The 26006-nt window shown below is 32.8% G+C and overlaps 1 protein-coding gene across 3 annotated transcripts in view; it reads right to left on the bottom strand.

Annotated features, from left to right (window-relative positions):
* Positions 1-9984: 9984 nt before the first annotated feature.
* Positions 9985-26006, bottom strand: part of LOC147393162 (RNA methyltransferase family protein) — a 49143-nt gene continuing 33121 nt past the window's right edge. Inside the window, exons 9-12 of one of the 3 annotated variants that reach the window (XM_086455551.1) lie at positions 14009-14139; positions 13591-13916; positions 12120-12199; positions 9985-10863 (exon numbers count right to left, since the gene is read on the bottom strand). In XM_086455551.1, coding sequence (XP_086311677.1) covers positions 13809-13916; positions 14009-14139 — 239 coding nt within the window. In that variant the 3' untranslated portion in view covers positions 9985-10863; positions 12120-12199; positions 13591-13808. Of the gene's footprint in view, positions 10864-11984; positions 12200-12219; positions 12645-13590; positions 13917-14008; positions 14140-26006 lie in introns of those variants that run through there. The other 2 variants (XM_086455550.1, XM_086455552.1) reach the window with 2 other exon arrangements.

Below are 26006 nucleotides of genomic sequence, written 5' to 3'. Positions count from 1 at the left end.
ATTGATTTTTTCGAATTGCCACGTGAACCAAAATCAGTGAGTTGATTCACGTGTCCATTTCGTAAAAAATTTCGATTTTAAACTTTCAATGTACACAAAATTAGTGAATTGACTCACGTGCCTATTTAATAAAAAATTTCGATTTTAAACCTCCAATGTACACAAAATCAGTGAGTTGACTCACGTGCCCATTTCATAGAAAATTTCTATTTGAAACTTCCAATGTACACAAAATTAGTGAGTTGACTCACAATTTTGATCAAGAAAATCTTAATTTTCTAAAATCGTCACATGCGCAAAAATCATTTATTTAACTCAAATATCTATTTTATAGAAAAAAAATCGATTCAAATTTCTAATGTACCCAAAATCAGTGAGTCCACTTCAATAATTTTGATCAAAAAAATTTTGATTTTTCAAAATCGCTACGTGCACCAAACTTAATGAATTAGCCTATACATTTCGTAAAATCAACAAATTAATCCATTAATATTAGAAAATGAGGAAATCGATCCAATAATATTAATAATCAATTGGTTGATCCATCAATATTTCAAAAACTTTAAAAATTGTCATTAATGCCACGTATACTTAAAAAATCGACGAATCCATTCGGGTACATAAAAAATTATGAAATCAAGATTAAGTAAATAAAATAAATAAATAAAAGTAAATAAAAAAATTATCTTTGTCGAATGATTTCGAATGCTTAGATTCCTTCAACGAAAACTCGAAATAGCTTATGAGTAGTGTCGTGATCTTGCGAGTTTGATGTGGAAATTTTCCTCCAAATTTTTTTTTTTTTTTTTTTTTATATAGTTGAAAGAAAGATGTAGTGAAGAAGAAGAAAAATAGAGAGAATGAAAGAAAGAAGATGATTGGGGGTATCTTCTATTCTTGATTTTTTTTTAAAGAGGACAAAAAAATATTAATGGAAGAAGATGATTGTTGTAGGATTTTTTTTTTTTAAATAAAGAAGAAGAAAAATTAGGATTGTCGTCCAACGTGAGAAAGAAGAGTTGAAGACGTTAATGGAGAAGAAGGTGTGGTTATTTTTTTCAATAAGGAAGAAGAAGGTTGTAGATTTAATGGTAAAAATAATATTGCTGTTTTTTTTTTAGGGTAATTTTAAAAACATTTTTTTTTTAAAGGAAGAGAAGAAGAAGAAGTGGGATTGCCGTCCAACGTGGGAGAGAAGAGTTGAAGACGTTAATGGAGAAAGTGTGGTTTTTTTTTCAAGAAGGAAGAAAAAGGTTGTAGGTTTAATGGTAAAAAAAATGTTGCTGTTATTTTTAAAAGGTAGTCTCTAAAACATTTTTTTTTAAAATGGAGAAGAAGAAGAAGTGAGATTGTCGTCCAACGTGAGAAAGAAGAGTTGAAGACGTTAATGGAGAAGAAGGTGTGGCTTCTTTTTTTCTAGAAGGAAGAAGAAGGTAGTAAGTTTAATGGTAAAAAAAATGTTGCTGTTTTTTTGAATGGTAGCCTCAAAAACATTTTGTTTTCTTTAATGGTTCCTTTGATCTCCTTTTATGGTGGTTCTATCATCAAAATATGAGATAGGGAGAGATGGGAGAGATGGTGGAGGACATGGGTAGTTATGAGAAATTGGAGAGAATGAGTGGAGGACATGGGGAAGAGAGAGTTAGAAAAGAAAATGTATGTTCACGTTTTTTTTCTTTTTCTAATTTTTTATTTTTTATTTTTTTATTTTTTGAGAATGGGGGGTGGTGATCCCACGCTACTCGCCTTAATGATCTCTCATAGACTATTAAATTGATTTGTCGGTTGGAACTCGATTTTCATTCAATCGGATTTGGTTTCAATTTGATCGAGTGGATTTTTTTTTTTTTTTGTTGATTGATTTAATTTTGAATTCGATTGGTCGATTTTAATTTTGAATTTGGTTAATCAATATTAATTGGTCTATTAGATTTTAATTTCAATGTTAATCGATGGATTGAATTTTGATTTAAAAGTTTGATTGATTTTAATTTTCACTTTGCTTAATCAATTGAATTTTAATTTGACTTTTGTTTGATTATGATTTGATTTTGAATTTTTTTAATTTGATTTTGAATTTAAATTTTGATTTTAAAATTTGATTTGATTGATTCAATTTTAATTTTATTTTTATTTTATTTTGATTAGTTGATCGATTTGATTGATTCAAATAATTTTAACCTTGATTTTGAATTTGAATTTGATTTTGAATTGAATTTCGATTGGTTTTTGTTGATATTTAAGTTTGATATTTAAATTTTGATTTTGATTTTATATTTAAATTTAATTTTAAAATTTGATATGGTTAATTCAATTTTAATTTGATTTTGATTTTGTATTTTAATTGGTTGATTAATTGGATTTTGATTTGATCGAATGTATTTTAATTGGTCGATTTGGTTGATTGATTTTAAAATTCAATTTTGCATTTTGATTAATTGAATGATTTTTAACTTGATTTTCAATTTATTTTTTTATTTTGATTTTGTATTTTTAATTGGTTTCTTGATTTTTAATTTAAATATAATTTTTATTTTATATTTTAATTGAAATTTAATTTGATTTTACGATTGTAAATTGATTTTAAATTTTGGATTTTAATTGGATATTAGTTAAATGTTAGTTTAATTTTCAATTTAAATTTTATTTTGGTTTAATTTTTTATTTAAATTTTATTTTCCTAGGGATCAAGGTCTCATTGTTAGAGTTGGATGTTAAGGGGCGTTTTGGTCATTTTTACGATTTTTGACGATTTTTCTTGAATTTCTCTGTTTTCATCGATTTCGATCTCGTTAGACTCGAAATCACAATCTGAGTACAATGGAGGTACTTTCGAGATTTTTCAGAGGTCCAAAATTTATGAGGGGTATTTTCGTCATTTTGATAATTTTTTATAAAAAAATTTTGAATTTTAGCGTGTGGTTTCTTTTAGTCACTGTGTAAGTATTTCTAAGTTCCAAATTTATATTTTCCTAGTGCAGCGAAGTATCTAACTTATCGAACTATATAGCGAACCTATGCGTATGTGCTTGTTAAGTCGGGTGTAAGATGTAGCGATCCTAAGCATGCGTAAACTTTTATGTCGAGTCGTGACAAGTAGGGGGATGAAAAGAAACTAGAAACAGAAGGAATCAAACAGTACACACAAGCCTTCGAGTTCTTTTATGTTCATCATTAGGAATCCACAACAACCAAGTGACAAATTATCGAATTAAACAGATGAAAAAATGGGGTGTCTACAATATATTTATATAATACAAGTTTTTAAATAAATAAACAAAATGAATAACACTCAAAACAAACTATTTTTTAATAAAACAGTAATGAAATATCTATATCTCATAATATAAAAAAAGAAACATAAACATGTCATAAGAATATCAATCCTAGTGATGTATTTGATAAGAATGACGAGGTACACGACTGATACAAAAGTACTGATCTATATATCGATGCTCCAATACTTAACCAGTGTGGAACTCACTGTTAAGTCCTGATTTTATGATCGATCTGACAATTTCCCATAATTAGTTGATCGTGTTCTCTGGTTCAGGTTGGTCGTTAATCCTTAACGAAGATCAATTGTTTGACTACTATAAACTGTAAATAATCATTTGACAAGCTAGCTTCATCGTACCTCTGTGGTATGCATGTGTCGTCAATCAATCTAGTCATCTACAAATCATATTTATAGTACAATTTTTTTTTTCAATAAAGATAAAATAAGAATTTTCTCAATAATAAATACAAAGATATTCTCAAGTGGTATCCCATACAATCGGAGAGAATATCAAACCCCTATTATTCTCAATTAATTGGTTGCTTCCGGAAAGTACTTTTGATTAATCTTATGAGCATTCATTACCTTTTTAATGGATAACAAAAATAATAATTATATTTTTCAAAATTCATTTGAAATAAATTTGCAAGTGTGATGATATTTTCAAGTTTTTTAAAATTATAAACATGCAACATTATATCAAAAGTAATAAATCATAAAACAATAAACTTGCAAGTATACCGTCACATGGTTACTGTCCTAATTGCATCCCATGCTCTATTACACAGTGCTCAAAAACACTCTAAACATATAAATTCCTCAACATAAGCACATAGAGCCGAGAATCCCATTCTCGATTCCCACCAATCGAAAATCTCATTCTTGATTATAAACAATTGAGACTTTCATTTTCCATTTCAAATTGAAACTTAAATATTTCATTTTTTATAGATAATCATCTAATGAAAATACATTTTCAAAATAATGCATTTTAATAGTTTTTAAAATGAACACTTTACGAAAATTACTATGAAAAATAATTTGATAAACAAATTTATTTTATGGTTACACTCACCCAAATTTATTTAGTTTTATTTCACCATATTTAAATATCAAAGAAAATATATAAAACGAATTATTCTACAATTCGATGTATGATTTTTTAATTTAGATCATAATAAATTTGAAATGAAATATAAAAATTGAAATAAAATAGATTTCCTTGAAAAGTATGATACGAATTTGAAATTATAAGTTTTCTACCTTCCCAATAGAGTTTTACATGTCTCTACGATATAAAAATATTTTTTTAACCTAATTTCCTCGAAGATTCAACTAAATAATCCGATGACTAAGTAGATCTCGAAATCGTGGATATTTTCTTCTTCAGTGTTGAAACTTAATTCTCATCCTAAACGTGTTTAAATCTTGATTGAATGCAACATGCATGAACCCACTTTCAAACTCACCCGTCTCTGTTTTGATTTCAATCTCATAGGTATAACGAACATAATATTTTATATTATAATATGTAAACGGAATACAACTGTATCTCAAATCTTTTAACGCATTTTAACTTATAATATAGAAAATAATATAATATAATAATATTTATATTTATATTAATTACACTCTTCCCCTTTAACACTTTAATAATTTTAAACCTATCCCTTTTATATAAATAATTATAATTAAATCCAATTTTAATAAAATAATTTATTTTAATATTTTAATAATATAAAAATAATTAAATAATATAATTTTTTTCATATATTTTTCTGTTTTTCATTATGTTCGTTATATTAAACCAATTTGAATTGTGTATCTCGAATTCTCGAAATTCCGCATCGATTTTTCTCTATTGACCAAAATACCTCTTATGCCCTAACTTTTCTTGATAAAATTAATATTTTCATAACTTGTTATATTAAACTCGGATTTAAGCATGTTGACAATCTAAACTATATTTTTTTATTCTTTTGAATTCAACGATAACATTCGTTTGTCCAAAAAAACTTTCTATAAAATTTTGAATTTTATCTACTTTCGACTAAAAATTATAATTCTTCAATCATAATCATGATAAGGTTTTCTGAATTGTATATTTTATTTAACAAATTATCTTTCTAAAAATTATTATTTTAGATCGATAATATCACGATTTATTTTTAATAGTTTTTATTTTAAAATTTAATAGGAAAATAGGTCAATATTGTTGATTTAATTTCTCGATATACGTAATAAATTTCATGGTGTTATAAGAGAGGTATTGGCCACTTATAAGGAATTGGCATTAAGTTTGAATTTTTGGATTTTGACTCAGACGAGTTATCAAAGAAATCCAAAGAGTATGTATATTCAACTTGATTTCCAACCTTAAGGAGTGACTGAAAAATGGGAAGGTACTCAAGTATCAAGTACTTGGCATAATTTGGAGTAAGGTTCTTGAAGATGATCTTGACTTATTCCCTCTCTTGAAGTTGATCCCACAATTGAGCAACTTTCGCTCTCCATCGAGCAAAGAACTTAATGAAGGTTTCTCTGAACTTCTGTTTGGTCGTTTATAAATATCTTCTTGTGAGTTCAATGTCTGTGTTGAGTGAATATCGACCAATAAACTCCTTTATCAATTCATGTCATGTTCTTACACAAAATGAGTCTAGTAACATGAGCCAACGTAAGGCAAGTCCTATGAAAGTTCTTTAAAAAAGTTAAGTCATATGTTTCTCGTTCAATCCTTGAAATTGCATGATGCCAACATATACTCTCAAGTAAGTCCTAGTGCATTCAATCTCGTTAAACTTATCTCTATCTTATATTGTGAATTTCTCTATTAGACGAACAGTAGGGAATAACTCCATTGCACCTAATCTAAGGGTAAGATCATCGAGGTCCTTGATATTCTTCATGAAAGTTTCAACCAGAGTTATTCGATGGGCTAAGATAGGGTCAATGGGTAATTGATCATCTTCTTAGTCTTCGACGAGGTCAAACATAAGCTGAGGTTGTATAGCTTTATATTTTTTCTTTTCATTCTTCAGGCCCTCAATTTGTGTTTGAATAGAGGCAATAATTTGCACATAAAAGGATTCCAAAATCTAATAGAATGCTGCTTCATCCATGGTATTTGTTATTTCTTGTAGCAAGGGTTGACTACTTGAATTTAACAATAGTACTCTAACAAGACAACTCTTTTGACGGACCCAAAATGGCATCGACGACGATTTAGAATGTCTAGGAGCAATTATTACTTAATCAAAGTAAACCAAGATTAATCATTGATTTTGAAAGCTTGACTCTTAATCACATGATTAAAAATTTGATATAAATTAACCTAAGTCCGATGGTAAATATTGAGTCCAAATGCATTATAAGTCTATAGTGACTACAAATGTAAGAAAGGTTAGTCACGAGTCTATCCCTGGTTAACTTGAGTGAAAAAGTCAACCTAAGGATAGTCTTGAATCAGGTCAAATTTGACACTAAAGTCCCTAGTAGTGTCGTTATTGAAATCGTCTCAACCCTGTTTCACTAAATAGTAAAAAGATATTTGATTGGTAAATGGGAGATTTTCTAAGAATTGGGAGTCGCCACCTAGTTTAGTTTTAGGAACAAAAAATAACTCCAAAACGGATTCGAATCGATCCACGGATAAGAGAAATGGATATGGGATCATATTACGGGTTTTCAGAAAGTGTTAGGCACCAAAACCACTCGATCGAGATGATCTATCTCTACTAAGATCCAAAATTATCCTATGGTCAATGGTCCAAGACTAGAGTCAAACTAAGATCCAATCATCATCAATTTATGCCAAATTTTCTAAACAGATCCTATGGCTAAAAATTTTTCAAACATCACATAATTCTTTGAATTTGACGTAAAAGGGAAAAAAATGAAAAAAGGCCTTATCACATCTCATATTCTAAAGTTCATGTGTAAACAATTTGAAGCCAAATTACCTAATTGGTGAAATACGAATCAAATAAAAAAAATATTGCCAAATTGGTAGGATATGTAAACGCTCTGAGTCAAGAAAATTGCTAAATCAAGAATGTATAAATGTACATGAACTTTTCAAATTGGAAATCATTGAGATTAGCAAAATTATTAAATCAATAAAAATCTGATTTTGTATGAATCTTTAAAATTGGAAAACATTGCTTTTGGTAGAATTCCTAATTAGAAAATTATGAATGGAATTCCAAATTAGAAAGTTATGAATATGAAATTTCCAAATTAGAAATTTATGAACATAAACTTTCAAATTGGGAAATTATGAATATGAACTTTCAAAATTGAGAATTTATGAATATGAAATTTCAAAAATAGAAAAATATAAATATGAATTTTTTGAATTAGAACGTTATGAATATATGGCAACTCGACGAATTGACAAGTTTTAATATCACACAAAACTACCAAATATGAATACACATGAATTTCAAAGCTTGTAAAAATTAATATCACGTAAAATGATTTTACAAATCAGGAAAATACGATCATACATAAATCTCAAAAGAAAATCAATATAATGTAAAATTATCAAATCTGGAAAATATGAATATACTTAAATCACAAAATTGGTGAAAATCAATGTCATATAAAACTATCAAATCTGAAAAATTATGAATATGCATAAATCACAAAATTGATGAAAATCAATATCATATAAGAATATCAAGTCTAGAAAATGAATATTCATAAATCACAAAATTGGTAAAAATCAGTATCAAGTAAAATTTGAAATTTTGAAAATTTTGAACACGCATAAATCACAAAATCTGTAAAAACCAATATCATGTAACATTCTCAAATCATTAAAAAATGAACATGTGTAAAATTCTTAATTTTTATATTGACAAGTTTTGAAAATATGTAAAATTTTGAAATTGAAGAGTACAATCATATTTAGAATTTGGAAATAAAAAAATTATGATAATGTAAGAAATTTTGAAATTGAAGAATTGTCAACGATAAGAAGAAAACAGTATGATGATAAAAATAATATCAATTTGAGAAAAATAGGGGGATGGAAGAGAAGAAGAATTAAGAGTGAAAAAAATAAGAAGCTAAACTCACATCTAAAAAAATAGTTGTGTAAGATTCCTTTAAGTGCGATCTGAGGAAATTGCAAGAGGTGTGATGGAAGAGGATGAAGAATGTGAGTCCTCGGAGAGATTCCTTCTCTTCTTTTCCTTCTATTTTTTTCTGGTTTTTATTTTTTATTTTTTTTAAAGAAATGAGAAAAAATAATATAGAGAGGAGAACGTGGAGAGTGAGAGGGAGTAGATACGTGGGGAGAGAGTATGTCTAGCAAGAGCCCAAAACGTAAGAGACAAGGAGATTTTTTATAAAAAAATTTGTTTATATTTTTTTTCTTTCCTTTTTCTCTTTTCCTTCCCTCTTTTTTTTGAATGTTTTTGTTTTTCCTTATGAAATTTTTTTCTTCTTTTATCTTTGTTTCCACGTTTTTTTAACAAATGGGGAATAATCCCACATTTGTCATAATTTGATAGCCCTTTGTTTAATTTTAACTTGATCAATTGATTGAAGTTTTATTTGAATTTGATTGGTTAATTAAATTTAATTTGGATTTAATTAGTTGATTGAATCTTAATTTTAATTTGATTTTTGATTGGTTGATTGAATTTTAATTTTAATTTTGATCAATTAAATTTTAATTTGATTTTTTATTATTTGATTTGAGTCATTTGTCGGTTGTTGATCAATTAAAATTTTCAATGTGAGAATTTTAATTTTTAATTTTTAATTTTATTTTTTATGCACATAAATCTGTTGATAATTTTTTTATCACATTTTCCTAAGAGTCAGTCTCTAGGTAAAAAGTCAAACATTGAGGGGCGTTTTGATCATTTTTGTGATTTCTTATAAATTTCTCTGTTTTTTGCCGATTTGAGTTTTGTTAGACTCGAAATGATATTCTAAAGGCAATGAAGGTACTTTCAAGACTTTCTAGAGGTACAAGATTCATGAGGGGTATTTTTATCATTTTGTTAAGTTTTGCAAATTTTATGAATTTCGGCGTCAGGCTTCTTTCAGTCCCAACATAATTATTTATAAGTCTCGAAGTTATATTTTCCTAGCGTTGTGAAGTTTCTAGATTATTAAAATATGTAGTAAACTTAAGTGTACATACTTGCTAAATCGAGTACAAGATGTAACGATTCTAAGTGTGTGCAAACTTCTATGTTGAATCATAATGAATGAAAGAGATGAAAGAGTTAGAAACGAGAAATTTGGGAAAGGTACTCTCCAACTTTCGAGTTCTTTACGCTTCTCATTAGGAATCTATTACAGTCAGGTGACAAATTGTCGCATTAGGCAGATACAAAAAATGGGATGTCTACACACTTCTGATTAGTTGGCAAGTGTCTAGGTCAAATAGAGTGAATGTTGACCCTCTTTTTTGCCTAGAGTGTTAGGAAAGATCAAATCTTATGAACTTTGATTTCCTTCTTCATTTGGTTGGCTTATTAGAAGAAAAATAAAACTAAATCAAAAATACGTCTTAGACAGTGACCAATGAATTACATTGGGTATCTTGAAAAGGATTACCTTCTTTTCTTTAAAATTATAAAAAAAAAAAAAAAAAAAAAAAGTGAAAAGTGAGAAAAAAAAGTAAAAGAAATGTAGAGGCAAAAAGGTAATATCGAAAAAGTTCGAAAAGAAACTGAGGGTGAGAAAGCTGAAAAGTAGAAGTTTTGTATTTTGTAAGATGAAAATCATCAAGTGTAAAAAAATCTGGATAAACTGGAATATCATAGATAACGCCCCTTAAAGGTATTAAAGTGAACATCCACACCTCTTGCTAACCTAGATAGGATGTTTAGTTTGGATTCAAATACATAGATCTTAGGCTAACCCAGCCATTATTTTTAATTTGGAGTTAAGCCTCATTCTAGGAAATCAAACCTCAAAGTTCCAGTCAAAAATGCACTTACACACAAGGTGTAATTGACTTCTAGAGTTTTACAAGAGAGGAATAGTAATTGGGACTATCTCAAGTATTTCATCCATTTGACCATTAAATCTAAATTAACATGTGCTTATGAATATGTATTTTGATCTTGATAATTATATTACAGTACCGTTTGAATTTTGTGGATATATTTACTACATACTCTCATGAGCCAAACTCGTCCACTAAGAAGAACCTAGGGATTTAAGGGCTTACTCAATACGTTACATACAGTCGTGCTGCCTATGAATGTAACATTATCTTCTTATTGTCCCTTTTTGCTTGGGACAAGCAAAAAAATTAGGTTTAGGGTGTGATGAGTGCCTACTTGTTTACGATTTATTTTTTAGGATTCTCAATCCATTTAAGCAAGAATAAGGAGCCAAAATAAAAACAGTGAGAACCCCTTTACAATCAAGTAATCAGACCAAGTGATCAAACCAAAATGGAGGCAAATCAAGGTCAGCTTCACATTAGCGCACCAAGAAAGCACCAAGGCACAGTTGGTTGATGTCATCTAGCCTACTTGCTTTCGAGAACTGATTCTCACTTGCTGATGATGGCAATTGATGAGCTCACATGTATGCCACTCAAGAAAGTTCTGCAGAAAAATACAAATAAACCTATTGGGGATCAATTGGACAAGATCTCATCCATCGAAAATCTAATTCTTTTGTAATTAGTAGAAGTAAGTTGTCTTCTCCTATTTCTCTATAATTTTCTAAAATTGAGAGACAAGAAGTGTTGTACTCTAGACCTTATGAATCAATGAAGATTGATTTGCTTTATCTTTGTCGTTATATTTTCTATCGTCTTGATCTTGCAAGGATGAGAGGCCAATTCCCTCCGGGAGAGAGGTTGAGGAAGCTTTAATGTCATTTTCATTTCAACTCCTTTAATCTAGTTTTAATTGTCTCAATTAATTTTCTCTCATGCTTGATATAGCTTTCCTTACTTGTGATGCTTTACCTTGATAACTCATTCTTAGATTAAATCAAGATGAATTATGCTTAACCTAGATAATTAGTCATTGAGACCTAAGTTCTCTTGTGGAAGAAGCCATGGCCTTGGTTCTTTTTCATGTGATCGATCCTCAATGAATTATCTTCCAATCTATGTTCTCAATGTTTTGTATCAATCTCGACTGATACCAATACATTTCAATATTTAAACCATGCAATCTACAAAAAGTAGTAAAAAGGGGACAAACAGAAAAAAATCTCATTAGCTCTCGTCACCTAAAAATAAATTTCCCTGATATTCTAGTTATGAGAAATAAGGTTGTACAGACTGGGAGGATGACCAAGAGATAATGTTCTTAATCACGTGGAAAATATAATTTTTTCAGTTTTTAGTGCAGTGAACTTTCTAATTTTTAGGATTAGTTCAGCTTAGTTTGTTTATTGTTTTTTGCATCATTTATCATAGTCAAAATAATTTCCAAAATCATCAATTTCTTATTGTTGTATTTTTCATGCTTGGATATAGTTATTGTATGCTTGTGTAATTAAGAGATTGTTTTTACATGTTTAGGGGTATGTTAAGCATGTTAAATATGTCAACTTTCCGATTTCTCTTTGATGAAGCCATGAAACACCTACACATAATGAGCTGTTTTAAAATGTAGGTTGCTTAAATATTCATCTAGCACCAGAAATCATTGTTAGGGATTTTTTTTATCATTTCTTTTGCATAATAATAGTATTTAAATACTCAAAAAAATAAATAAAAATATTCCAATCAATTTTTGTTAAGAGTATATTATTGTTTTGATCATTTTTTCATACATGCTGCCCATGAAACACATACAATAAAAAAAGGAAGCCTTCACAAAAAGGCCCAAGCCACACACCCTACCAGCATCCGTTTGTCATATTCTAGGATTTGCACATGAATCGTTCCACAATCACTGACAGCATCGAGCTTGCTTAGTTCCCCTACAAAAAAAAATTGCAACTTACAATGGTTATGGATTTCAGTCATGTACTTCTCTTCCAGGGTACATAAAACTATTGCACTAGAACATTTCGCAAGTTCAAGAGGTATATCAGTATGTAATGTCTGAACCGATTATGTCTTAACACTAACTCATGACATATAAACAAAACATAACAACCCAAACTAGGGATACATGCGATTACTCTGCCAAAACACCAACATTGTGAAACCTATCCAAGGAAAAATAGCTGGTGAGTTAAAGGATATCAGACGTCCAACTGGTCCGTAAGTCCAAATCCATCCAATCTGTCATCCAATGTTTCCACATAGAAACCAACCATTGACCAAGTAGGCCTACTAATGAATGTTTTCCCATTTGAGAGCTAGGGTTTCGAGTAGATTCTAAAATGCTTCCATTGTCCTTGAAGATTGCTCCATAGAAACCTAAGTATGTCCTTCAATCAGTAAGTCTGATCCCTCAAACGAAAAACAGGTTATGGAAATCCTAATTAAGAGCATTGAGATCATATAATTTTTAAAACTTGGTTTTACAGAAAAGATTAGAGAAGTTATAGATTGAAAATTCTACTAAAAAAGCAGAATTTCGGGTTTTATTCCTAAAATCAAAAATTAGATTTTGATTCTTTGATTTTTTTTTTTTTTTAATCATTTTTATTGAATCCAAATGGGGTAGTCCCTTGTTTTCATTAGTAACTTAACATAAATAGAAAAGAAAAACTAAATATGAACAGATTGTGCTGGAATAGGGAGGTTCCTTCTTTTTTTGGGAAAATAAGGTGCTGTATTTATACATTGTGTTGTCTAAACAAACCATGTTGAAATTGATCCTGGCAGAGTCAGAAGTAGTGGTGGGTAGCACCATTGATTTTGGTGGTCGGTGGCGGTGCCACCGTTGCAGAGAAATTCTCAGTAACAAAAGCCCTCTTTTTGGCAGTGCCATTACTGACTTCGAACTAGAAATCCTATATAGTGGGGGTATTTCTCCGATTTTCCCCCAAAAATCACCTAAACTCTTCCCAACGCTTTCTAAAAACCCTATAATCATGATATACTCTAAAATCACTCGTTTTTTTTTGGCTTTGCATCCCTCGTTCCTAGTTTATGAAATTGTTTTGCTCATTAAAAATAATAACATAATAACAATAATAAAAAGAGTGCATCAAATTTCATTCCTTGTTTGACCCAACAAGGTGAAGTCCAATCCAATGCAACCCAAGACTATTTTCCAGTATAATTCTTTGAACATATGAAAGACATCATCAATACAAGTAGAGAAATGCAGCATGACAATGATGAGAATTAAAATGAAAAATGGAATTTTAAATTTGATTGACAAAAAGTGTTATATAAGAGAGAGAAATCTACTTACCAATTGCTTGACTATACAATTGTTTCTACCCACATGCATGCAGGATCTGGTCACTTCTCCTGCAGAGAACTGTTTAAGGGCATTCAAAGCAATTGTACATAGTCATGAAGTAGTTTTTCAGTTCCACAAAGAAAAAGTGGTTATAGGAAAAAGAAAGAAAAGTCAAATATATTTGTGACCATGGCACCGGGGGTAGCAAGATAACAATGAACGGTGGGTCAATTAAGCTCCAACAAGCAAACACACTCAATATGAGGAGTGTGAGGGAACATGTCAACTGGTTGGAAACTTTTCAGTTTGTAACATCCTCTTATATTTTGCTCTACCTGCATAAATTATCCAGCAGTTTCAGAGGAGGACCAAAATATTTAATAAAGATGATACCTATCCATCTAAAAATAACAATGATGATACATACCACGCCATGGCACAAATAATCAAGGTCGCGTGCACAAGTTGCAGGATTACAAGACACATATATTATACGTGGGGACTGTAACTTCAATAGAAACTTTATCAGCTTCAGGTGCATGCCTGGACGGTTAGGATCTGCAGGAGTTTGTGTGTAGTGAGACATTGAAAAATAACAATCCTATCAAATGAAGAAAAAGAAATAGAGAACTGCTTTCAATTAGGGCTTTAGGATGCAAATCAAGGTTCCAAAGCTTTAGATAGAACAAGACAAATGTGGATTCACATTTCTCAAATCATTGTTCTGTTCAAGTCAACAACAAGAATCCGATTACAATACCCAATTATATCTAAAACTTATGTTGTATCAGGGAATTTAACTTCATATTTTGCTCTCTACATCAATCCGCGTCTTTTTCAGGCTCTTTGCAACCTCTAATGACTGATTCTTTTATTATGTCTAATTCATTTCAACATCCACAACAACAATTCTATGAACATCTTTTTAGAATGACCAACATTCAGCTCAAAGTGCATGACTAACCTATTGTTGCCTTGTAAATTTTCTCTTTCTATTTTTTTTTTGTTTTGATAAGTTGAAAAATTATTAGAGAAAAAGAAAAGGAAGATGGAGTCGAGATGAACCACTTATCAAAAGGAAGAAAGAACAGTACAACCTTCTAAGTCCCCTCAAAATTACAAACATGATCCCATCTCATAACAAAATCCTCGAAAAATGTCCCCTTAAACACTTTTCCCTAGAAAAACAAACCCAAATTTGATAGAATGAAATCCTGTAGCTGCATTTCCATCCCATCAAAGGTACGTCTATTCCTCTCCCTCCACAAACCCCAACAAATGGAAAAAAGAAGTAGATTCCACAAGATTTGCTTAGCTGCTCTGAAAAACACCAACTATAAGCCAAGACTCAAAGAGCTCCTTGATAGTACTTGGAAAGCACCCAACCACTCCATAGGGACCAAGGAAATGATACCATACATGGCAAGCAAAAGCACAACGCAATAGGAGGTGAATGGTAGTCTCCCCATTTTTTGCAAGTATAACAAACAACAATGAAGGGAATGAAAACCTTTGATGATCAATTGATCCATGGTGGTCAATATACCCAAAGCAACTAGCCCAACCAACACCAAGATTTGTTACGGAACTTTGAGACCCCAAATAAAAGAAACCAGGAAACAATAGTTAGACCTCGACATCCCAACAACATACACAAATCGAACCGAAAAGCTCCCATCCCTTGAATCATCCCAAGGTTTATCTTTCAAAATCTGCATCAACTGGAAATAGTCCAAGTAACTCTAAAAGCCGGTCCACACTACTCATCACCCAGTTGTTGAAGTATATCATCTGAAGCTAAAATCCCACCGCAGATAATTACCCCCACCCACCAAAAAAGAGTCAATAGTCCTTCCCTTCTTCGTGGACGCTCTATATAAATCAGGGAAAAGCTCCAAAAGAGGTACATCCCCACACCACCTGTCTTTGCAAAGGCGTATCCTATTACCTCTTCAAACTTTGAATTTGATCTTGTGGAATAATGGAAGTCTTCTAAGAATACCCTTCCAAACCCCATACCCAAAGTACTCTTCTGCATCTCCGCTCTCCCACCCAAACTCCTGCACATTGAACTTTTGAGCCACCGCAATTCTCCAATGACTATCAACTTCCTCTCCAAACCTCCAAAACCACTTAGCAAGCAAAGAAGAGTTCATTGCAGCAAATGATCCAAAACCCAGGCCTCCTTTCATCTTAGGCAAGCAAATCTTTTTCCAACTTATCATATGATATTTCCTCCTATCCTCTTTATCGTGCCAAAAAAAGTCCCTACGAATCTTATCCATTTTTTTAACTCCACACTACGGGGCTAGGAGAATAAAGGCAAAAGGTAATTAGGTATGCTAGTCAGGGTACTCTTGAATCAAAGTAATTTACCCCCCTTTCAACAGATGACTCGTTTTCCATGAGCTCAACCTTTTCCCCATTCTTTCAAGCACCAGGTCCCAAATCTCCTTGCTTCTTTAATTAGTGCCAAGTGGAAGACCTAGGTTAGTGGATGGAAGCACTCTCACATGAAAGCCAGTCAAAGCTGCCATCACATCCACCCTGTGATCTACACAAATCCCAAAGAACTTGCTCTTCCTTAAGTTAAAAAAAATTCCTAACGCTACCTAAAAGCACCCAAGAATGCCGCTAAGAATTCTTAATTGGGCGACTGAAAAATCCAACATCAAAGTCAAAGTATCATTTGCAAAGTGCAAATGAGAGACAAGATGATTTCCCATTTTGAAACCCAACAAATTCTCGTTCACCACCCATTTCAACATTTTACTAAGCGCTTCCATCACCATCAAGAATAAATAGGACGATAGCAAGTCCCTTTGCCTTAAGCCCCTTGAGTTCTAAAATAGCCTTTAGGAGCCTCATTTACCAAGATAGAAAAAGGAGAGGAAACACAGTTCAAAATCCAAAAGATCCATTTCTCCCCAAACCCCATTCTCCTCAACAAATACTCAAGGAATGACCAACTTACATGATCGTAAGCTTGCTCCAAGTCTTTCTTGCAAACTAACCCCGGTTCTTTTTGCTTCCTTCTTGAATCAATACACTCGTTAGCAATAAGAACACCATCAAGAATCTGACGACCCACAAGAAACACCCGTTGAGAAGAACCGATTACATCCTGGATTACTTTCTTTGATCTTAGAGCGATAACTTTGGACAATATCTTACACACCAAACCAACAAGATCGATCGGACGTAAATCTATAATATGTTCCACCCCTTCTAATTTGGGAATCAATGCTCAAAAGTACAGTTAACCCATGATCAAGAAAACTCTCCTAGAAGAACTCAAGAAACGCCAATAAATCAAACTTAATCACCTCCCAACAGAATTTGAAGAAACCCATTGAGAAAAAATCTGGCCCTGAAACTTTATCATCTGCCATCCCACTCACAATACAACAAACCTCCTCCTCGTCAAACGGGCTCTCAAGCCACGAGTGTTGATCCACTAAAATACTATCAAAAGGAAGATTATCAAGCAAAGGTCTCATCGAAAAATTGTCAGTGTACCCCCTATAATAATCTACCACACCTAAAGCCACTTATTCATCTCCCACTCTCCAAGTACCTCGGACCTGTAATCTAGAAATAAAGTTCACTCTACTATAATAGCTTGCCATACAATGAAAAAGTTTGGTGTTGTCGTCTCCCTCCTTGAGCCACTTCACCCTTAACTTTTGTTTTCAAAAGATTTCATTCATAGCCACCAACCTTTGAAATTGAGCTCTTAAATCTTTCCTTTTTACCCTCTCCTCTCTAACTAGCTCCTCCTTCCTATCAAGAACTTCAATCTCCCCCATTAAAACCTTTGATTATGCATCCATCGAGCCAAAAACCTCTTTGTTCCACCTTTTCAAATCTTCTTGAATTGCCTTTAACTTATTTCTAAACACCACACCTGATCTTCCACAAGAAGGAAAAACATCCCACCAAGATTTTACCAAGTCTATAAAGTTTGGATACAATAACCACATATTCTCCCGCCTTTAAACAAGTTGGGCAATGATTAGAAGCTGGATTTGGGACAGATTCTTAAAGTTCCAAACCCCTCCACCCAATATGAAGAAATCAAGCACCGATCCAACTCATTGAGAATTGGAGCTTCTTGCCTATTTAACCAAGTAAATTTCCCACTGCAAAGAGGAATATCAACAGCCCATTTCTATTCACAAACTCCCCAAATCTCCTCATCCGAGAAGTTACCCTCGACCCCCCCCCCCCCCGGTATCTTTTCAAAGGAGAAGCGAATAACATTAAACTCACCACCAATGCACCAAGGAAGACCCCAACGCGCACTCACATCATCCAATTCTTCCCAAAACTTTTTGATAGTTACAAATGGGTCAAATCCCTTGCTTTGATGCTTGGTTCGATGCTTGTTCAATGGGATCATTGCCTACTAATTACGTTCTCAGAAGTTGCGTGGGCAGAGGAGGGGGTGGAAGTAGCAGATCCTATAGCTTCTAACTTCGGGCTATCCTTTCTTTTCAGAGCATATATAGACATAATATTTCAAAAGCGTTTCATTGTAGCCATTGGAGCACTAATTTATAGGTCACATCCTCACCAATCTCTCCATCTTTATACAAAATTGGGCCAAAAAAGGAATGTCATTATGGGGTAACATTTGGAAACAAGTATTAATAAATGTGGTCCTCTTCAGTTTTGTCGAGATGATCGGAAAATGTTCATCTAATAAAAATAACTATAAGAGAAACAAATCTATTTCCGCACTCATTATAAAGAGAGACACTATGATACACATGTAATATATAATAGAGAAAAATAAACGAGAGGAATTCTTGATTGGAGTTTACAATCAACATTGAGAAAGTAGAACCATGATCACATGTAAAAAATCATGGTGCTTCAGTGTCAAACATTCTTCCACTCCTATACAAGTCAAGGTTTTATTGATATTATTAATTTCCCTGAAATTAAAGACAGTTGCTCTAGTTGAATCCTACTTCTAAAAGAGAAATAGGAAAGGTGATGTCACCATCATCATCATGAAAACCCCATCCCAAAAAATTATATTATATAGAAAGAGGTGAACCTAACATACATAAGCAAAATCACATCCAAGCATCTACCATGATTTCTTAGCTAAGAATATTCTTCTTTTATGGATGCTTTATTATACGTTGTATTGTTTATAATATAATGTCTTGATAGAATTTTAGGATAACTCTTATGTCCCGGATTTAAGGATACTTGAAATCTATGGAGAAGCTAAGAGTTTCTTGCTGAAGAAAGGTTGGTTAAAGAATTTCCAAGTGATTACGATGGAAGAGAGAATAGGTTTGGTCACTCATCTCTTTCCTTCCTCCCAAAGGAGATAGAGTGTCTTAGGGGCTTCGTGAAAGAAGCTTTGGTAAAGCCGTTGGAGAAATCGTTATGGAAAATTTTCTCTTCCCAACTAGGTATTAAAATCGCTGAAAGGGTTTTGAATATGCGACGGGGTGGAAGCCTACCTGAGAGTTGCTAATCTTAGAAATCGAAAAGGATACCCTGCAATTTTCATTCTGGAAGGAAAAGACCAACAAGGTTGGAAAAGTCTAGTTGAAGCTTTGGCCAAGGTGGAAAACAATTTTGTAACTCCCAGAAAATTCATTATGTACATCAAGAAATACATTTTATGAAATTTGCTTCTTATTAATCAAAGTTGTGATAGTAAAGATTTTGAGTCAATCAAGTCTTTGATGAGTGTTTCCAAACACTCAATTATACACACATTTTTTGGATATTTATCTTGATTTTTGTACCTATTTATCCATATTAAGATAATAATCATGATAAGCCTCAAATCACCACGTTGCATGTTAATTAGGCTTAATTATATATAAATAAATTCATTTACTAAATAAATCTAATTACGTGTGTTTCTTGTGCAGAAAATCAACAAATTGGAATTAAAATCTCAAGACAAAAGCATTTGGGCCCACTTTGGAATGCCCTAATCCTTAACTCATATTCTCCTCTTTTGTCTTTTTGTGCAAAGAAAAGTGGAGGCTACTTTTAGACTCTTCTACACACATTCTCTCTATAAATAGAGCCTTCATTTCTAGAGAAAGGGTCCCATCTTGGTTCTCTTATCTAAGACTCCTTTAATCTAAGGCTCTTAGCCTATTCTCTTATATTTTGTATTTTCATCTTCTAGTTATTTTCTTTTGGTTAAATAGTCTTGTGAGAAGTAGAAGAAGAAGAAGTTGTAATTTTCTCCATGAAATGAAGAAAAGTTCCTTCATCTCTTATCTTCCCTCTCTTGCAATGACATTAGGCTAAGTTCCCCTCCATTGGAGAGTGGAAAAACCTAGAGCAAGTTCTTGTGTTATTTTTAATTTTATGCCTTTCTTTTATTTAAAATGCTTATGAATTCTCTTTAAGTTTCTTGCACATTTTATTCTTAATATAGATACTATATGCTTAGATTAAATCAAGATAAAGTATGCTTAAATTAGATAATTTGTAGTAAGAAATTTTCAAAGAATTCTACTTTGTTTTTGTTCCCTTATTTCATTTTATTTGCAAAACTTTCCGATCTAAGGAGCTAACACCAAGCCCTTATGATTGAGTTATAAAAAGGCTAGAGACTAGGAATTGCTCATTAACATGTTTTAGGTAGATCCACCTCCAATGGTGTTTTAATTCATAAGTTTACTTGCTTTTAATTTCATTTACTTTAGTTTATTTTCTAGCAATTTTACATCTTCTTATAAGTTCAAAAATACAAAGAAAAACAGTTTTAATTCCTTTTAGTTAATTTGAATTTTATCTTCTTAGCTCAGCTCTATTCCTCCTTTGTCTTGGGTTCGATCCCCTACTTAACTAATATTATTATTAACTCCGGTGAGAAGAACAACGATAGTCTCATCAGTCTTGTCATTAAATATCGAACAATTGAAAAAAATGGTCTTGTGTTAGCTCAATTTGATAGTTTAAGTTCGTTAGCCCAAAAAATATTTTAGAAGAATATGAATGCATATATAGGTATATAACGAGCAAATTCATATTTGTTTCCTGTTAAGCCTTTGAGAGAAGTCGAATTTAAAAAATTGTTTGCTCATTTACTTTTAATTTAGGTTTTTATCTCTTTAGAAAGTGAATAAAAAATTGGACTAGTTGAATAAAGATTCAAAACGTCGAGTTCAGAGGCTAAGAATTGAATAAATTGAGGTAGGGAACATCAAATTTGCAGATTCATTTTTAAAATGTTTTTGTTTCAAAAAAATTGTTCAAGGTATGTATTTTGCCAAATTCAAGCATGTTAGATTAACCATTTAATTTTGATTTAGAAATATTATTGTGGAAAAGAGATACTAAGACAAAATATGGAAAGAAGCCTTTTGGGTGGGAGAGTGAAGAGGTGAAGTCCTCGTTCGGGTGTAGGCTTTGGAAAGGTATCACGAAGGTGTTCCACGAATTTAGAAGTGGGTGGCTTTCAAAGTAGGTAGGGGTGTGATCAGATTTGGTTTTGAGAAGATAGGTGGTAAGTGAGTTTCATTAATTAATCTAGTTTTAGTAGGATTAGAATCAAAGTACCCTTTAGGATGATAGCCCAACAAGATACGGCTTAAAAGCATATTATGGAGGCTCACCTTTATCATTACGATTTCCTTTGCTATTTGCTAAATCCTCAAAGAAGAATTGGCCAATTGTTGATTTCTTGAGATTTAATAGGAGTGTGTCCTCCAGAGACTTGGGGTTTAGGAAGGGTTTCAATGATAGGTGATCCAAAAGCTCGCAGATCTAACCAACAAACTCAATCACATACCTTTTGAGCAATCTCGGATTGATATGCAGGAATGGACCCTTTCAAAGGAGAGCTATTTTCAGTAAGCTCTTTCCTTTCGGCTGTCCTAAACCATAGTTCCCCTTCTTTCCCAGCAACACTCATTTGGGGGACAAAAGTCCCTTCCAAGGTATCTTTCTTTATCTAGTTAGCCATGTCTAGTAAAATCCTCACTATGCCAAATTTCTACTACTTTTGTAAGATAAATGGAGAATCGGTGGAACATATTTTGTTGCATTGCTCTTTCGCCAATAGGGTTTGATCTCACTTTCTCTCTCTTTTCTGAATTGGTTGGTGAAGAATTTTAGGGGAAGAAAAATATTATTCTTATCTTAAACAAATAACAGATTACAAAATAAATAGAGAGCTCTGCCTAAAAAGTCTCAACCTAACAAATTAGAGCAATAGAATCTGAACCAACATAATAACTTATCCCTAAATATCTGATCACTAACTTAACCAACATAACAACCTATCCCTAAATATCTTATTACTAACTTCAGATTTTATTATCATAACAAACAAAATAAAAAGGCTTATTTTTCAGCACTCCCCCTCAAGTTGGAGTATAGATGTCTATCATGCCCAACTTGCTGATTAAATGCTCAAAATTAGCTCGAGGAAGTCCCTTTGTCAAAATATCAGCAGTTTGTTGAATTGTAGGAGCAAATGGCAAACAAATGATGCGAGCTTCAAGCTTCTCTTTTATGAAGTGTTGGTCAATCTCCACGTGCTTAGTTCGATCATGCTGAACAGGATTATGGGCAATGCTAATTGCAGCCTCATTATCACAATACAGTTTCATTGGATACTTTGCCTCCTTCTGTAGCTCTTCTAGGACTCGCCTTAACCACAATAGTTCACATATTTTGTGTGCCATTGCTCTAAACTCAACTTCAGCACTGCTTCAAGCCACTACATTCTGCTTTTTACTTCTCCAAGTCACTTAATTTCCCCCATAGGAACGTGCAATATCCAGAAGTTGATCTTTTATCTGTGACAGATCCAGTCCAATCTGCATCTGTATAAACTTCTATACTCCTTTACTCACTTTTACTACAGAAAAGTCCTTTCCCAGGTGTATTCTTCAAGTACCTGAGAATTATGTAGACGGCTTCAATATGTTCCTCATAAGGGGTATGCATAAACTGACTTACCACACTAACTGTAAAAGAAATGTCAGGACGTGTATGAGATAAGTAAATCAGTTTACCTACCAATTTTTGGTATCGAGTAGTATCCACTGGAGTTCTTTCACCCTATTCCCACATTTTTACGTTTGAATTCATAGGTGTGTCAGCAGGTTTGCAGCCACTCATCCCTGTCTCTTCCAAAAGGTCTAAAATGTACTTCCGTTGTGACACAACAATCCCCCTTTTTAACGAGCCACGTCCATACCGAGGAAGTATCTTAGTGAGGCAAAGTCTTTTATTTCAAATTCTAGCGCCAAGCAAGTCTTCAATTTGTTCATCTCTGTCAAGTCATCTCCTGTAAAAATGATATCATTGACGTACACTATCAATATTGCTATCTTCCCTTCGGCTGAAAACTTCATGAACGTGGTAAGATCAGTTTGACCCTGCGAGTTTCCTTACTTCTTCACAGAACAAGTGAACTTCTCAAACCAAGCTCTTGGAGACTGTTTGAGCTCGTATAAGGACTTCTTCAATCTGCACAGTTTCGAACTAAATTTGTTTTCAAAACCGGAGGGGAATCCATATATACCTCTTCTTCTAAGTCGCTGTTGAGAAAAGCATTTTTAATGTCTAGCTATTGTAACGGCCAACCTAGATTTGCAGCAATTGAAAAAAGTACTCTTACTGTATTCAATTTTGCTACAGGTGCAAAAGTTTTAGAATAGTCTATGCCATAGGTCTGAGTGAAACCTTTGGCAATAAGTCAAGCTTTATATCTCTGTAGCAAGCCATCAGAGTTGTACTTGACTGTAAACACCCATTTGCATCCAACAGTTGTCTTCCCCTTTGGTAAGGTTATTACATCCCAGGTCTTGTTCCTCTCAAGTCCACTCATCTCCTCAAAAACAGCTTTCTTCCATTTAGGAACAATTAGAGCATCCTGCACATTTTTGAAAATTTCTACACTAAAGAGTTGTGAAGTGAATACAACAAACAAAGGAGACAAATGCTCATATGACAAAATTTGACAAAAGATGTTTAGTACAAGACCTACTACCTTTCCTATTGGCAATTGGAACATTAAGATCATGATGTGACACAGAAGGATCGGATTTGAAGGTATTTTTACCTGACTTACAAGTCTTCAGATGATCTGTCCTCAGGTTTGAGTCTTGGCCTTGTGGCAAAGTTGAGTCATCCTTTCTTCGCATCCAGGTCTTCCTTGAGTAAACCATCACCTTTTTACCTGTATTCTTATCAATGTTTATTTCTCTAGTGTTTTGATCATTTTTTTACATATTAGTAGATTGTCCCTCACTTTCAGATCCTAAAATACCTAGTTCCAGACTCGGTTGTACTGGACTTGGTTGTGGCTGTCTACTATTTCCTAGACTTGGAATATCACCCTCTAAGGTTAGCCGTGGGTCATTAGAGGTCTGCACCATCTTTTCTACATCACTTGTGCCCTGATCCAAACCTACATTATCCTGACTACCCATGCATTGGTTTAACTTGTCATTGTCTAATTCCTCATCTTCTACACCTCTACACTGTCCTTGCCTAATTGCTCTCCGTCAAAAACTCATGGGATCCAAATCTTCACATGGTTTCTCCCCCTGAAGATGAGCATTATGAAAAAATGATTTTGTTTCAAAAAAAATCACATCCATGGTAACATGCGTTTTTTTTTTTTTAAATGATTCAAAGCACTTATATCCCTTTTGTGTAGGAGAATACCCAACAAAGATACACTTCCTAGCCCTTGGATCAAATTTTCCACGGTTATGCTTATGAATGTGGACAAATGCAGTGCAACCGAAAATTTTCAAATGTAAATTAGAGGAAATCCGTGATGTGGGAAATAATTTTTTGAAAACGTCAAATGGAGTTCGAAATTTTAGAACTCTTGTAGGCATCCTATTAATTAAGTTGCTGTCAAAATTGCCTCTCCCCACAAGTATTTAGGGACATTAGTTGAAAACAGTAAAGATCTAACAACCTTTAAAATATGTTTGTTTTTTCTTTCAACCACTCCGTTCTGTTGTGGCGTATCATTACAGGAGCTTTGATGCACAATACCATTTTCAAGAAAATATTTCCCTACGGCTAGACTAAAAAATTCTCTCCCATTATCACTCTTGAAAACCTTAATTTTTCCCTGAAATTGTGTTTGAATCATTTTGTGAAAATCTTTGAAACCTTTCCTACTTCCGATTTGTCCTTTAACAAATATACCCAACAAATTCTTATGTGATCCTCAATGAATGTAACAAACCATCTCTTTCCAAAAATTGTACTAACCCTAGATGGCCCCCAAATGTCACTATGAATAATAGAAAAGGGTTTAGTGGGTTTGTAGGGTTGCAATGGAAATGATACACGATGATGTTTTGATAATTCACAAATTTCAATTTGAAATAAAGATGGGTCTTTATTCTTAAACAGACTTGGAAACAAGTATTTGAAATACTGAAAATTAGGACAACCTAATCTAAAATGCCATAGCATTATTTTATTGTCAAGAGAAATAGACACTGATTCAAAACAAGTACGTTGATGTTGGTTTCTTAATTTTGTCCCATCTTTGAAGGAATAGAGTCCTCCACTTTGCCTAGCATTGCCAATTGTCCTCCCTAATTCAAATCCTGAAATTCACAATGAGATGGAAGAAAGTAGGCACGACAATTTTGATCTTGTGTTATTTTACTGGCAGACAAAAGATTCATATGATAAGTTAGGAACATTAAGAACATTGTGAAGGGTTAGTGAAGGAGAAATGACTATTGACCCTTTTCTTGCTATAGTTGAAAGAGATCCATCGGCTATTTTGATTTTTTGAGTCCCTACACAAGGACTATAGGACAAAAATAATTTTGATAAACCTGTCATGTGATTTGTTGCACCAAAATCTATGATCCATGGACAGCCGAAATTGACACTAGCAAGTGCAATGGAATAAGAATTACCTTTTTTAGTCAATAAATAAGAAGGAAACTTTTTTTGGGGATTGGAAAAGTTGACATAGTTGCTCTATTTGTTCCTTAGTGAAAGGAAGTATTTCTGAAGAGATTTTTGACCCTTGATCATTAATGTTGACCTGAAATGCGTGTCCTTCATTGCTGGATTTTTTCTTCCAATTCTGTGGCTTGCCGTGTATCTTCCAGCAGGTCTCCCTCGTGTGCCAAGGCCACTTGCAATAATCACACTACGGTTTTTCTGACCGTCTATTATTCCACTTATCGCTATCATATTCAAAGCCTTTAGAGGCCAAGACAAAACCTTCAAGCTCGGTTGTGACCTCAAATCAGCATCCCTAAGCATCACCTTCCGCCAAGCTTCTTCTCGCCTAACTTCTGAGAACACTTCCCAAATATTTGGCAAAGGTTTTCTCCCAAAAATCCGCCCCCTGACTTCATTCAATTCCTTGTTGAGCCCAGCAAGAAAGACATACGCTATATCATTCTCCTTTCTCTTCATATGTCTTGCAC

Source organism: Akebia trifoliata, chromosome 10 (assembly GCF_017979445.1).
Source record: "Akebia trifoliata isolate Shusen 1 chromosome 10, ASM1797944v1, whole genome shotgun sequence".
NCBI classification, from domain to species: Eukaryota; Viridiplantae; Streptophyta; class Magnoliopsida; order Ranunculales; family Lardizabalaceae; genus Akebia; species Akebia trifoliata.
Note: the sequence above shows the minus strand (reverse complement) of the source record. Positions and strands in the feature narration are given on the sequence as shown.